The sequence below is a fragment of the Muntiacus reevesi genome, chromosome 1 (assembly GCF_963930625.1).
Source record: "Muntiacus reevesi chromosome 1, mMunRee1.1, whole genome shotgun sequence".
Lineage (NCBI taxonomy): Eukaryota > Metazoa > Chordata > Mammalia > Artiodactyla > Cervidae > Muntiacus > Muntiacus reevesi.
Genome location: NC_089249.1, coordinates 47,072,144 through 47,084,525, shown reverse-complemented (window position 1 = coordinate 47,084,525; position 12,382 = coordinate 47,072,144). Strand labels below are relative to the sequence as shown.

The window sequence follows — 12,382 nt, the reverse complement described above, 5'->3', positions numbered from 1 at the left end:
CTCTAGGATCACTTGCTGACCCTTGAAGGCTGGGGAGGATCTCAGAGATTCCCTACTCTGCGAGGTATCCCAAGAGTCCAGGTGCAGGTATAGCTCTTCCCAGACTTGTCTGTGTGGATACCACCCTCCGCCCCACTCGCATTGCTGCTGGTCTTCGGGTCCCTGCTGCTCTGTCCTCTGCAGAATGTATCAGTCAGCTTCCCACCAGCACAGACGTGCCTCTAGCTGAGACCCCCCTCCCTGCCTCTGGATGAGCAGGCTTTCTAATGACGTGAGACTTACTAAGGTGGACTCTGCTGCACTATTGAAACCACACGTAAGGTCACACACCTGTCAAAGGGGCGGGTATCACCCGAAGATGCTGGATGTTCTTTGTAACAACTGCCTCTGGAAGAGGTGGGGTCTCAGATAGTGGTCCAGCAGGTGGGCCTCTAAGAGGAAGAACAGAGGCCACCTGTCTGCCTCTGACCTCCATTCTTTTTAGACGTCTAGAGGACTGGGCACTGAGATGTGGGCCCTGGTTCTGGGTGCTCAGGTGTCTGAGCTTAGGGCGAGGATGGAAGGGCCTATGACACTAGATATGGAGCCATAGCTTTTTGTGGATGGACAGGTTTTTATTGCCCTAATTCATCTTCCCCCAAATCTTTAAAAAATTTTTTTTAAATTTTTTAAATTATGAAAGTATGATAGCACATTTATAGGAGACTTGGAAAATACAGAACAAAGTCACATGCACTGTTGTTCAGTTGCTAAGCTGTGTCTGACTCTTTGTGACCCCATGGACTGCAGCACACCAGGCTCCTCTGTCAAGGGATTCTTCAGGCAAGAATACTGGTGTGGGTAACCATTCCCTCCTCCAGGGGATTGTCCCGACCTAGGGATTGAACATGAGTCTCCTACATTGCAGGCAAATTCTTTACCACTGAGCCACCAGGGAAGCCTGAGAAAGAGCAAAGCAGGGGCCCAAATGGCTTAAATAAAAAAATATATATATATATTATGGAAGAGCTCTTGACTTTAGATGTACCCTCTTAACAAAATTTTAAGTGTTACAAGGGTTAGCTATAGGCTCAATGTCTTACAGAAAATCCAAAAATGTTTTCTATAATCTGGCCTTGGAAGTAACAGAGTATCCCCGTTGCCATGTTATACTGGTTCCACAGACTAACTCTGATACAATGTGGGAAGAGGCAACTCCAGGAAGGGAATTCCGAGAAGCAGGGATCCTTGGGGGCTAGATTGGTGGCTGGCTATCACACAAGTAGACAGATTATTTTATTTTATGCAGTTTCTTTTTAAAAAATTAACTAATTAATTTTGGCTGTGTTGGGTCTTCATCGCTGCATGGGGGCTTTGTCTAGTTATGGTGCCAGAGGCCTATTCTTCTTTGCAATGCTTGGGCTTCTCCTTGAGGTGGCTTCTCTTGTGGCATAGCACAGGCTTTACAATGTGTGGGTTTTAGTAGCTGGGGAGCTTAAGCTTTGTTACCCTGTGGCAAGTGGAATACTCCCCACCCAGGGATCGAACCTGTGTCCTCTGCATTGGCAGGCATATTCTTAACCACTGGACCACCAGGGAAGTCCAGAAGTAGACAGCTTATTTTAGTACAGTAAATGCAGAGGATCACCTAGCAGGATGTCATTTTTGCTAGATATGGTTGTATGTTAGATGCAGTAATCTGAAGTCAGAGTGCCTTTCAGGGCTCTGACCCTCTCCTCCTCACCCCTAACAACTGAAACACTCCTTCATCCACCCCATCAAGGACTGCAGAGATCAAAGTGTGGCCTATAGGGGACCAAACATGAGAGGAGGTGGGGCTTTGGGAAGACAGCCAAGGGTTAAAAAGGACTAAGAAGCTGTTGAAAAGGAGAGGGATGGTTAAGGAAAGAGAAGCCCCAGATGGGACGCCTTTTCCAACCTTGGGAGGGTAAACACAGCGAGAATCTAGGACTGCAGTCCCCCGCCAGCAGATCGTCCAAAGAGACGAGTTCAGAGGCTGGAGGTTTCAGTTCCAAAGCTCGTACCCCCCTGGGGGCTTTGTGCTGACTCTCAAGCCTGAAATAAAGTCCTTTAGTGAAGGACTCTTTAAACATAGCGTGTATGTGCCTGGCTTGCTAATGGGCAGGCGGTTCTGCTGTAGCCAGCGCCATCCCTTCCTTTGACAATAAGGAGTTTGTAGGCAAGGCTGCACTTGGACCTCAGATGATCCACTTCTGTCATACTCTCTGTTCCAGCTCCTTTTGTTTTCTCCAAGACTTTAACAAACCCTTATTTGAAACAGTGCCCCTTATCACATCTGTGCTGCTCACAAAGAAAGGAGGGGAAGGGAGTGGCAGCAAAGGCAGGGGAGGCCTCTCCAGGAGAGTGGGGGAGCGCTCTGTGACCTAGCTGCCCTTCCCTTGTCGGGGTTCTCTCTCCATCTGGGACCTCACATGTTAAGAATGACAACAGATTCCTCACAGGTGGGTCGGTCAAAGACAGCAGTGGGCAAGGTTTGCCTGCAAACCGCTGGGAGGAGAGAGGAAGCCAAGGGGAGAGGCGGGTGTGGAAGGCAGGATGGTAGATGTTACAGAGCATGGAGGCTGAGCGGACAGGTCCTGTGAAGCGACCAAGGCTCAGCAGTGAAATAGTTTGTCCAAGGTCACACAGTGAGGCAGTGACAGCACCTTGGAAAGCCGTGCTTTTAGGTTTGTTTTGCCCAGAACATGGAAGAGAGAAGGGCTGGCTCCCAGCAATCCTCTAGAATGTGGATGACAGGCCATACAGATGGGAGTTCCCTGGTGATCCAGCTGTTGAGAATCTGCCTTCCAATGCAGGAGCTGTGGTTTCCATCCCTGGTCATGGAACTAAGATCCTACATGCCTCGGAGCAACATCCTGAAGAGACAGAAAGCCCCCCCCCGCCAAAATGAAGAGCCTTGCAGTCACCTCCCCGCCACCCATGGAATACACATATTCGTGGCTCATCTGCAGGGTGGGAAGGACTGGGGAGGCCCAGCACAAACGGAGAGATGGCTGGAGCCTCCTTCATGCAGAGGATAACATCTGCGGGGAGGGAATGGGGCCAGGACTCTGCTCTTTCTTTTGGGACTCCAGGGTTTGAAGTGGCCTCTAAGGGTACCCTGACACAGCAGGGGTCCCACTGAGTTACAGGATCAGCTCCTGGTTGGGATGCCTTTGTGTTCTGCAGGTGAGGACTTTCCTGCTGCTCTTTCAACCTGCAAGTTTGGGCACATGGGGTAGCTGCATGGAGATGGTGGCTAAGGTGAGGGGGCAGCTTGGGGGATACGCAGCTTAGACTGTCACTCCTGCCCGCTGTGGAGCCCCAGCCAGAAGGTGGAGTCTGATTTCTTGGGCAACATGGGGTTGTCTACTTCAGGGCATATGCCCACTCCTGACCTCTCGTCCAGGTTGGTCAGTTTCTTCTGAGCAGAGGGATCTGGACTGACCTAGGGTAACTTAGCTGGTAAAGAATCCACCTGCAATGCAGGAGATCCTGGTTCGATTCCTGGGTCAGGAAGATCCCCTGGAGAAGGGATAGGCTACCCACTTCCTGGGTTTGATCCCTGAGTTAGGAAGATCCCTTGGAGGATGGCAAGGCAACCCACTCCAGTATTCTTGCCAGGAGAATTCCCATGGACAGAGGAGCCTGGCAGGCTATAGTCCATGGGGTCGCGAAGAGTCAGACACAACTGAATGACTAAGCACAGCACAAAGAATCATTTGGGGTTCAGGCCTGGAAAGTTGCTTGTGACCGTTCGGTGCTATCTGGGCCTGGTGGATGGGGAGGGCTCAGTGGCCTGGCATGGGGCTGGGTTAGAAGGATGCAGTCACTCTATGTCATGGGGAGATAAACATTCTGGTCAACAAAATTAAGCTGGTCCTGGGATCCACAACTTTGTGATCCTGGAAAGGTTGGGGTGGGATCACTGGTCCATAGCTGTTTTGCCCGCACCCCAACCCTTGCCTTTTCATCACTCACCCATTAGCGCCCCTGATGACTAACTCCTCCATCTGAGAATGAGTGGTTCAGCCTGATTTGAATGAGGGGTAAGGCCTTGGCATAGTGAGCCCATGTGGGCTGAGAACTGGATTGTATGTGTGTGTGTCTGTCTGTCTGGCGGGAGCAGGGATGGAGTGTCTATCCAACAACGTGTTAGAGGAGGGACTGAATTTGGTGGGTAACTGGCTCCCACTGCAGCAAGCAGCGCCCCCTGCTGCCCACAGAGGAAACAGCAGCTTGAATCTGGGTGGGTCCTCTTCTACTTGGAGGGACCCCGAAGCAGCTCAGTCCATTCTCTGGTGGCTCGTATTCCTCTGGGGTCTGCAGGCCTCTTGTTGGATTCTGGCTCCTGGAGAGGAGCGGACCCACGGTGGGGAAGGTGTGGGTGCTCGCATCATAGGAGTCCTGGGGGACAAGGCTGCTTCTGCTGGGGTCCAGCTGTGACCGGGGAGGCCAACGTGCTCCCAGGTCAGGCCCTCTGGAGAGACCCCAGCCAGGGACCGACATGCAGAGAACAGCGGGCAGTCGTGTGCATAGAGGCCTGGACATGCGCTGTGAGCTCCGAGTGGCCGGGACCTGGTGAATACACACCCAGAGCATTTTCCCATGGCTTCGCTGCACCCAGAAGGGACAGGTAGGGTCCCCAGTTCTCGGAGGGCTCTCCCCTCCCCACCCTGCTGGAGGCCCTGCACAGAGGCTGCGCAGGGAAGAAGCGGCTCGGGTCCGCTCTGAGTTTTGCCTAAATTTTTTCCAGGCTGGTGCGGGGCTTGAGCGCTGTATTCCTAGTTTGTGGCCGGAGCCCCAGAGACCAACTAGAATGTGCAGGGGCCCAGCCATTGCAGGAAGAGGAAGCAGGGGTGTGCATCCAGTGAGCACGGCCAGGGACTTTCCCGCAATCCCCTCCCCTCCCCTCCCCCGGCGCTGTCCCCACCCCGCCTGAGCCCTCTCTCTGTGCTCTTGCCCCATGGGACTTTTATTCTGAAAGAGCCAAGGCCTCTGTAGGTAGGGAGGTGACCCGAGGCTGGAGCTGGCCTGGCTTCTGGACAGGCCCTACCCTTCTGGGCTGTTTCCCAGGGCAGTGATTCTGGGCCCCTTTGGGAGGAGCCATGCTGTCTTCAGTTGTCCTTCTTACCTTCTGTCCCCAGCCTTGCTGGACTGTAGGCAGGTCTTTGAGGTCTGTTGCCTTCACACCTACTATTGCCTTCACACTGTCATGTCCCTCATCTTTCAGGTCCTTGGCCTTGAACCCTCTGAGAAATGGAGTCTTAGTGCATGCCTGCTCAGCTGTGTCTGACTCTTTGCAACCCCACGGACTGCAGCCCACCAGGCTCCTCTGTCCATGGGGTTCTCCAGGCAAGAATACTGGGGTGGGTTGCCATTCTCTTCTCCAGGGGATCTTCCTGACCCAGGGCTTGAACCTGGATTGAACCTGGGTCTCTTGCAGCTCCTGCTTTGGCAGGTGGATTCTTTAGTACTGTGCCAACTGGGAAGCCCAGCCATATCATTAAACAAGGATGTCACGCCAACATCCAACATCGAGTCAGGCCCTCCAAATGTGAATTTCTGAGCCCAGAGTGCACCAGGAAGAACAATGCCTGCAATCCAGCAGCTGTCAGGCTGCAGCCATTCCCTATGGTCCATCAATTGAGGAACTAAGGATGTGAAAATCAAATCACAAATCAAATCAAATCGCAGGATGCTGCCCCCAGATAGCTGAAGAGCATATGAAAAGAATGCTTTCAGTAAGTCCAGGCTCTTGCATACATAGAAAAGAGCTAAATTCCTTAACTTGAGATATCTGGTTTTCCTTAATTAACAATAATCTTTTGATGTTCAGACTACCTGCCCCTTGTTGCAGAACTTGACTTAACCTGACTGACAACCCCCACACCCCAACAGTTCTCTCAGTGTCACTTGAGATGCTGTCTTCAGGGTCTGAAGTCTTAAAAATTCTCACTAAATAAAACATAAATCTGAACTTTCAGGTTTTGACTATTTTTAAGTGGACACCTTCATCCGTTTCCCTTTTCAGTCCTTTGACCCTCTTGTTGCCTGTCCTTCCCAAAGCAGACATGGAGACCAACTCACTATTTAGAAACTTTCCGCCTCCCCTGGCACCAGATAAAGGTCTCACCCTGACCCATCCCTCCTCCCCAACATGTAGGATGCAAGCATACGATGGGCAAGGCTTATTAGGTGTCAGTCAACATGTCTGTTGAACTCTGTGTGGTTGGGGCCATGCCTTGGGCCTGGTTCTATTAAGCCTGGGGAATTTCTCAAGAAGAAGGACAAGGAATGGGATAAGAGCCCCAATAACTCCAGCTTAGATTCTTGAAGAGTCCAGTCACTCTTTCTCAAAAGTTCCACCAGGATGGAGTTTCCACTAATGCTCCAGTGCATGAAGCTGAGTGCTTTCTTAGATGGAAAATAAGAGGCCAAATGAATGAAAGAGAGCGGAGGTCCATTATTCTCAAAGGCCCTTTCCCTTTGCGTGTTTCTCTCATCCAGGAGGCCAGACCTTGAGCTGGATATGAGGTCACTATTGGGCAGTGGAATGTGAGAAGGAAAGGACTTTGGCCCGGGGGCTGCAAGTTACAGATTAACATGGGGCGGGGGAGGGGGGATGCAGAGGCGGGGTAAGTGGCCTGGGACAGGCATGGCTGACCTGGGGCCATCTGGGCTTGAAGGGGACACAGGCAAGAGGAATCTGGGGACCCATGTGGTCCAGGAGGGAGGGGGCCCTCAGTTCCTCTTCGGCTACTTGACCTTCCTGAAGACACACTGGCACACGGCATCCCGAGCGGTCACTTCCTGGGGGCAGAGTAGGAATAATAAGGACAGAGAAGATTCTTACCAGCCACTCCCCTTTCTCAAGGTTCTTGACCTCCACTGAATCCTTCAGGATACGTCAGCTGGAGTGTTTGATATATGGGGAACTGTATCCTTTTTCCAAACCCTCAACTTTCCACCCCAGAGGAAGGAAGGGAGCTGGTCAGGGAGCTGAAGTGGCTAAGTCTCCATGTCTCCGGTCATGATTTATGGACACGCATCCGACCTGCAGCCAGGGCCCACCATGGCCACTGGAGTTCTTCCTCTCTCCATTCTTCCCAGGGCTCCCATTTCCCTTCCTAAGCTGCCTTCTTTGGCAGGGGGCAGGCTGGAGTAGTAGACTTACTTGATTTGAGCAAGGGAATGGGTCCTAGCTGGAGGGCCCCCTCCCAGACACACCCTCTGGCATCTCCTCTCCCAGTCCCCACCCCACTCACCTGATATAACATCTCTCCCTCCAGCCAGAGTCGCCAGCCCCGGTTAGGGATCTCTCCTTTCTGCACGCAAACCAGCTGCTCCCCTTCCCAGGTGACTGTGGACTATGGAGAAAGCAGGAATAAAGGAAGACTACGGGGCGTTGTAGGGCACCCCAATGCATCGCCTTACTCTGTTTGGGCTGCCCCCGCCCTCTGAATCACAGCAGATGCTGTCTTGCTCCAGCCCTTTCCTTCTGAGTGACTCAGCAAAACTCCTCTCCCCTCCCACTCCTAAAGGCCACTGGAAGGGGCCCCACACTGTGTGACAGTGACCATTTGGGTAGAGCGGGGATGAAGCAGGATAATCCCGGGGTTGGGGGAGATGAAACTGGGGGTTGGGTGATGAAGAATGGAGAATTTGTCCTCTGATACTTCTGGCTGACCCAGAGGAGACTTTGGGAAAGAAGGGAGATTGGTTGGGAGACAACCAGGGAATTTCTTTTCTCCTCTTTCTCAGTCTCAAGGGCAGCTGCAATGTCCCTGAGAATGAAGGGTCAACTCCCCAAATCAGAGCTGAGTGGATCAGAACTAGGCATTCTAAGCAGCATTATTTGGACCTCCAATAGGCTATGTGTGTGCTGAGTTGCTCAGTCAGGTCCGACTCTTTGTGGCCCCGTGGGCTGTAGCCCACCAGGCTCCTCTGTCCGTGGGACTTTTCAGGCATGACTACTGGAATGGGTTGCCATTTCCTCCTCCAGGGGATCTTCCCAACCCAGGGATCGAACCCCCATCTCTTGTGTCTCCTGCTTTGGCAGGTGGATTCTTTATCACTAGCACCACCTGGGAAACCCCAATAGGATAAGCCCTACCCAAACCAGGAGTTCAGAATCTTATGCGGTTTTTTTTTCGGCCATACCACATGGCTTGTAGGATCTTAGTTCTCCAACAAGGCACGGAACCCAGGTCCTCAGCAGTGAAAGCTCAGAGTCCTAACCACTGGACCACCAGGGAATTTCCAAGGAGTTCAGAATCTTGATTGGTTAGAGGAGAGGTCAGTAGGTGTTATATCTGTGATACCAACAAGACTGTTGGTGATGGGAGCAGAGAGGGAAGAGTGGAGTATTCAAGGAAGGGAGTTAATTAGATCAGAGATAATGGGAACTTCTAGCAAGAAAAGAAACAGAGTTAAGGAAGATGAGTAGATAGTTGTGAGGGGGCTCTAACCTAGTGTTTTTGTGGGGAGGCCCTTGGATGGTACGTGGAGTATGTGGACCTTACCTGGAACATAGCAGGTTGTCTGAAAGGGTTTGAGTCAGCAACTGACATGGTCACTTTCACATTTTAAAAGTACTGTGGTTATGGTAGGCAGAGTGGATTAGAGGAGAGTCAAGAATGGGAACCAATTTGGGGCACCAGATGAGAAATAAGGGCCTGAAATAAAGTGGTGTTAGAAAAGCTAGGATGAAACAGATGACAGCTGTGTAAACAACTGATGCTCAATAGGAATGTAGTGAGTCCTAAATGCTAGCCACATATAGAATTTAAAAAATTGCTAGTAGCCACATTAGAAAAGCAAAAAAGAAACAGGTGAAATTAATTTTAGTATTATATTTTATTCACCTAAAATATTATAATTTTATTATATGTAATATTATATTATATATATTTTCAACCTAAAATATTATAATATTTCAGCATGTAATCAATATAAAATTTCTGAGGTGTCTTATACTCTTGTTTGGTATTGTTTTAAAAATCCAGTGTGTATTTCATACTGATAGCACATGTCCAATTTGGACCAGTTACATTTCAAATATCTATATATGGCTAGTAGCTGCCATATTGGATAGTGCAGAACAGTTATAAAGGCTTCTGGACTAATTACATGTGGTGCACATGTGCATGCATGTGTGTGAGTGTGTATACATGCATGTGTTGGGAGCAAGGAGGTAAGAAAACACAAGGCAATAACTGTGACTCCCAGGCTTTGTTCCTGCTGGTTATTGCCATTGATGGAGACAGTAAGTATAGAGGCAGGAAGAGGTCTGTGTAGGAAGATAATGACTTTGTGTTTGACCTTGGGGCATGCAGATGGAAACATTTTGCAGGCAGTTGAAATTTGACCCTGGAGCTCAGGTGAGAGAGTTTGTGTCTAGAGCAGGTTGTAGATTTCATTGAACACATGGGTGTATATGCTTTAGCCCATGGATAGTACACAGACAAGAGGGAGAAAGTCGAGAACAAGATACTAGGGGATTGCAGCACCATTTGCAAGAGCTAGGACACGGAAGCAACCTAGATGGCCATCAACAGATGAATGGATATGAAAGCTGTGGTACATATACACAATGGAATATTACTCTGCTATAAAAAAGAACACATTTGAGCTATTTCCAATGAGGTGGATGAACCTAGAACCTGTTACACAGAGTAAAGTAAGTCAGAAAGAGAAAGACAAATACCGCATATCAATGCATCTATAGAGAACCAAGAAAGATAGTACTGCCTATTTGCAAGGCAGCAAAGGAGACACAGACACTTTGGACACAGTGGGGGAAGGAGATGGTAGGATGATTTGAGAGAATAGCATTGAAATATATATATTGTCATATGTAAAATAGATAACCAGTGGGAGTTTGATGTGTGACAAAGGGAACCCAAAGCAAGTGCTCTGTGACAATCTAAAGGGGTGGGATGGTGAAGAAGGTGGGAGAGGGGCTCAAGAGGGAGGAGACCTATGTGTACCTAATGTCGATTCATGTTGGTGTGTTGTAAAAACCATCACAATATTGTAAAGTAGTTATCCTCTAATTAAAAAAAAAAGATACTAGGGGAAAATCCCAGTTTAAGGGATTAATAGGGGAACTAGGGTCTGCAGAGGAGGTCAAAAGGAACAGGAAAGAAGCAGAAAGGACTGCACAGGAGCGGATTTACAGAGGTTGAGAGAAGAGACTATGGTGTTCACAGGGTTACAGGCTAGAGGGTGAGCACAGGCTTGCTCATTGGCCTGAGGGTAACCTGTTCCTGTTGCCCTTTCAGCTGGTGCTCAGAGGGGGCAGAGGAGATGCTGGAGAGAATCGGGGTGTGGGTGGGTGACATCAGCAGCCTGTTATCCCAGGGCAGGCTGCTGTGGTCATCGCTTCCTCTTGCTGTGACAGGTCATTTTATTTCACCCCCAGTTGTTAAGAGCCCCCGTGCCCCTTCACAGCCCTTTCCCACAGGCCTGAGAAAGACACCTGGCACTTGCGTCCATCCACGATCCTCAGGTCCTCCTCAAACTCCTCTCCCACCTCGAATTCCAGAATGTAGTTCCGGAAGGTGCTCAGGGTCTTCACCGTCATGTGGTTGCCCCGCTGGTCAATTTCCTTGTCCGGCTTGAGCAACAGGGCAATCTTCCGCAGAGCCATGTTGATATCTGTAGGGACCGTCTCTGAGCAAGGTTCTGAGCGAGGGTCCTTTTAGCCGGCTGGGGGCTTCCCCACCCACATCAGCAGCTGGAAGCATTCCCAGTCTGGGACTGGGGATTTACTTCCTCCTAGTAATGCCCCTGGCTAGAAAAGGGGCCCAAGTCAGGGGCCAGCACCCCCTACTCCCAGCCTGTCCATGATGCCCAGGCCCTAGCGTCCCCCCACTCCTCAATGGAGTCCAGAGGCAGGAAGGGGGAGGAGAGGAGGGGAGTGAAAGGGTTGAGAGGGGCAAGGCCATTACTCAGAGCTTGCAGGTAGTCCTCCAAGTTCTTCTGCGAGACGAAGCGGTAGTAGCCAGTGAGGTTGGGAGGCATGGTCTAGGCAGGCCAAGGTAGAAGTCAAGATTTCAGGAGAATATAAGAGAGTGGGCAAGGAGGCAGGGGGTGTCCTCTGACAGGTGGGGCTGGGAGTCTCCCAGCCAGGCTCTGCACACACTGAGGCAGCCTGTGTAAGGTCCGAGCTACCAGGGTTTTTATAGCACCGGGGCCCTGCTGCAATAAGAGCTCCTGCCAGATTTCCTCCCTCCTTCCCCCATGATGAGCGTGACATTGGTGTCCACAGCCCCAGAGGTGGGCAGGGGACTTGGCAAGGCTGTGCCTGACCTCGGCTTTTCCTGAGGAAGGAACCTGGACCAAGACTGGGGGCTGTCAGTCAGGCAACACTTGAGCCTTTCCAAAGGTCAGTTCTGGCTTCCAGCCCATGTGTGGAAGGATTGGGAACTGTCCGGAGCCCCTGGGGGGTACACTCCCCCAGGAGGGAGCCGATCTTACTGGATGGCGGGGAGGGACCTTTCGGACTCACCCAGGGATGAGTTCTAACAATATCTCACCTGAGATCCTGGGGCTGGGTCAGGGATCCCAAAAGGTATGAAGGGGAGGAGGAGGTGGGCAAAGAAGTGCAGACAGCCAGCTGGCTGGGAGCCCCAGTGAAGAAAATCCTCAGAGCTGGCCCCCACAGCTTCGTCACACAGCTCTGCTGAGCTGGGGCCACAACGCTGGAGTTCAGGACCCTGTCCTGCAGGACCGTAAGGAGGGAAGCAGAGAAATTGCAGAGGGGGCTGTCTGAATTGCTGAGTTCAAAGTCTAGAGCAGAAGGTGAGGGAGGAGTTTGGCTGGCTGTTCTAGAGAATTCTACACTCTTTGGCTTGGGACCCAGGGATTTCCCCTCTCCCTCTGGAGTCGTGGATGGCATCATCACCTACCCTCATCCCAGCCCTTGCACAGTCCATGGCTTCCCAGATGTATTCCCTTGGAGGCGGAGGTGGTGTGCTCTAGTCCTCCCCACCCCCCTCCCCGCCACACTACACCACACTCTTCTCTGCCTCTCAGACCTACCAACTTTTCTGGCTTCTGAACCAACTAGGGTGGTTTGGGTCAACACGGTTTAAGATGAGAAATTTGGGGAGAGGGAGGCAGGCATGGTAGACAGCAGGAAAAAAGTCCACTTGGCGGTGAACCGTCCCGACAGGTGTGTGGGGGTGGGTGGGGGAGGTGGGGCACAGACATCTCGCTTTTCCTCGGGTCCCAGGGCTCGGTCCACCGACTTGCTGACCACCCCCTGGCTTCCTCAGAGACTCGGGGCTGGGACCTTTTGGCTAGCATCTCTGGGGCTCAGGTTGTGGGTTTTACTTGGCGGTTCCCAGGAGGCACCCAGCAGGGTCTTGCTGAT

The 12,382-nt window shown here is 51.3% G+C and overlaps 1 protein-coding gene across 2 annotated transcripts; it reads right to left on the bottom strand.

The window, feature by feature from the left end:
• Positions 1-4,986: 4,986 nt before the first annotated feature.
• Positions 4,987-11,797, bottom strand: RBP5 (retinol binding protein 5). Of its 2 annotated transcripts, none has more exons than XM_065923117.1 (5): positions 11,544-11,797; positions 10,956-11,031; positions 10,538-10,662; positions 7,269-7,370; positions 4,987-6,813 (listed from the first exon to the last, which is right to left on the bottom strand). In XM_065923117.1, exons 2-5 carry the CDS (start codon positions 11,026-11,028, stop codon positions 6,760-6,762), a joined length of 354 nt encoding a protein of 117 aa, XP_065779189.1. In that variant the 5' UTR covers positions 11,029-11,031; positions 11,544-11,797; the 3' UTR covers positions 4,987-6,759. The 2 variants fall into 2 exon arrangements, with proteins under 2 accessions (XP_065779189.1, XP_065779177.1); XM_065923105.1 differs by having other exon boundaries at positions 5,007-6,813; positions 10,484-10,662; positions 11,544-11,793.
• Between the last annotated feature and the right edge of the window lie 585 nt (positions 11,798-12,382).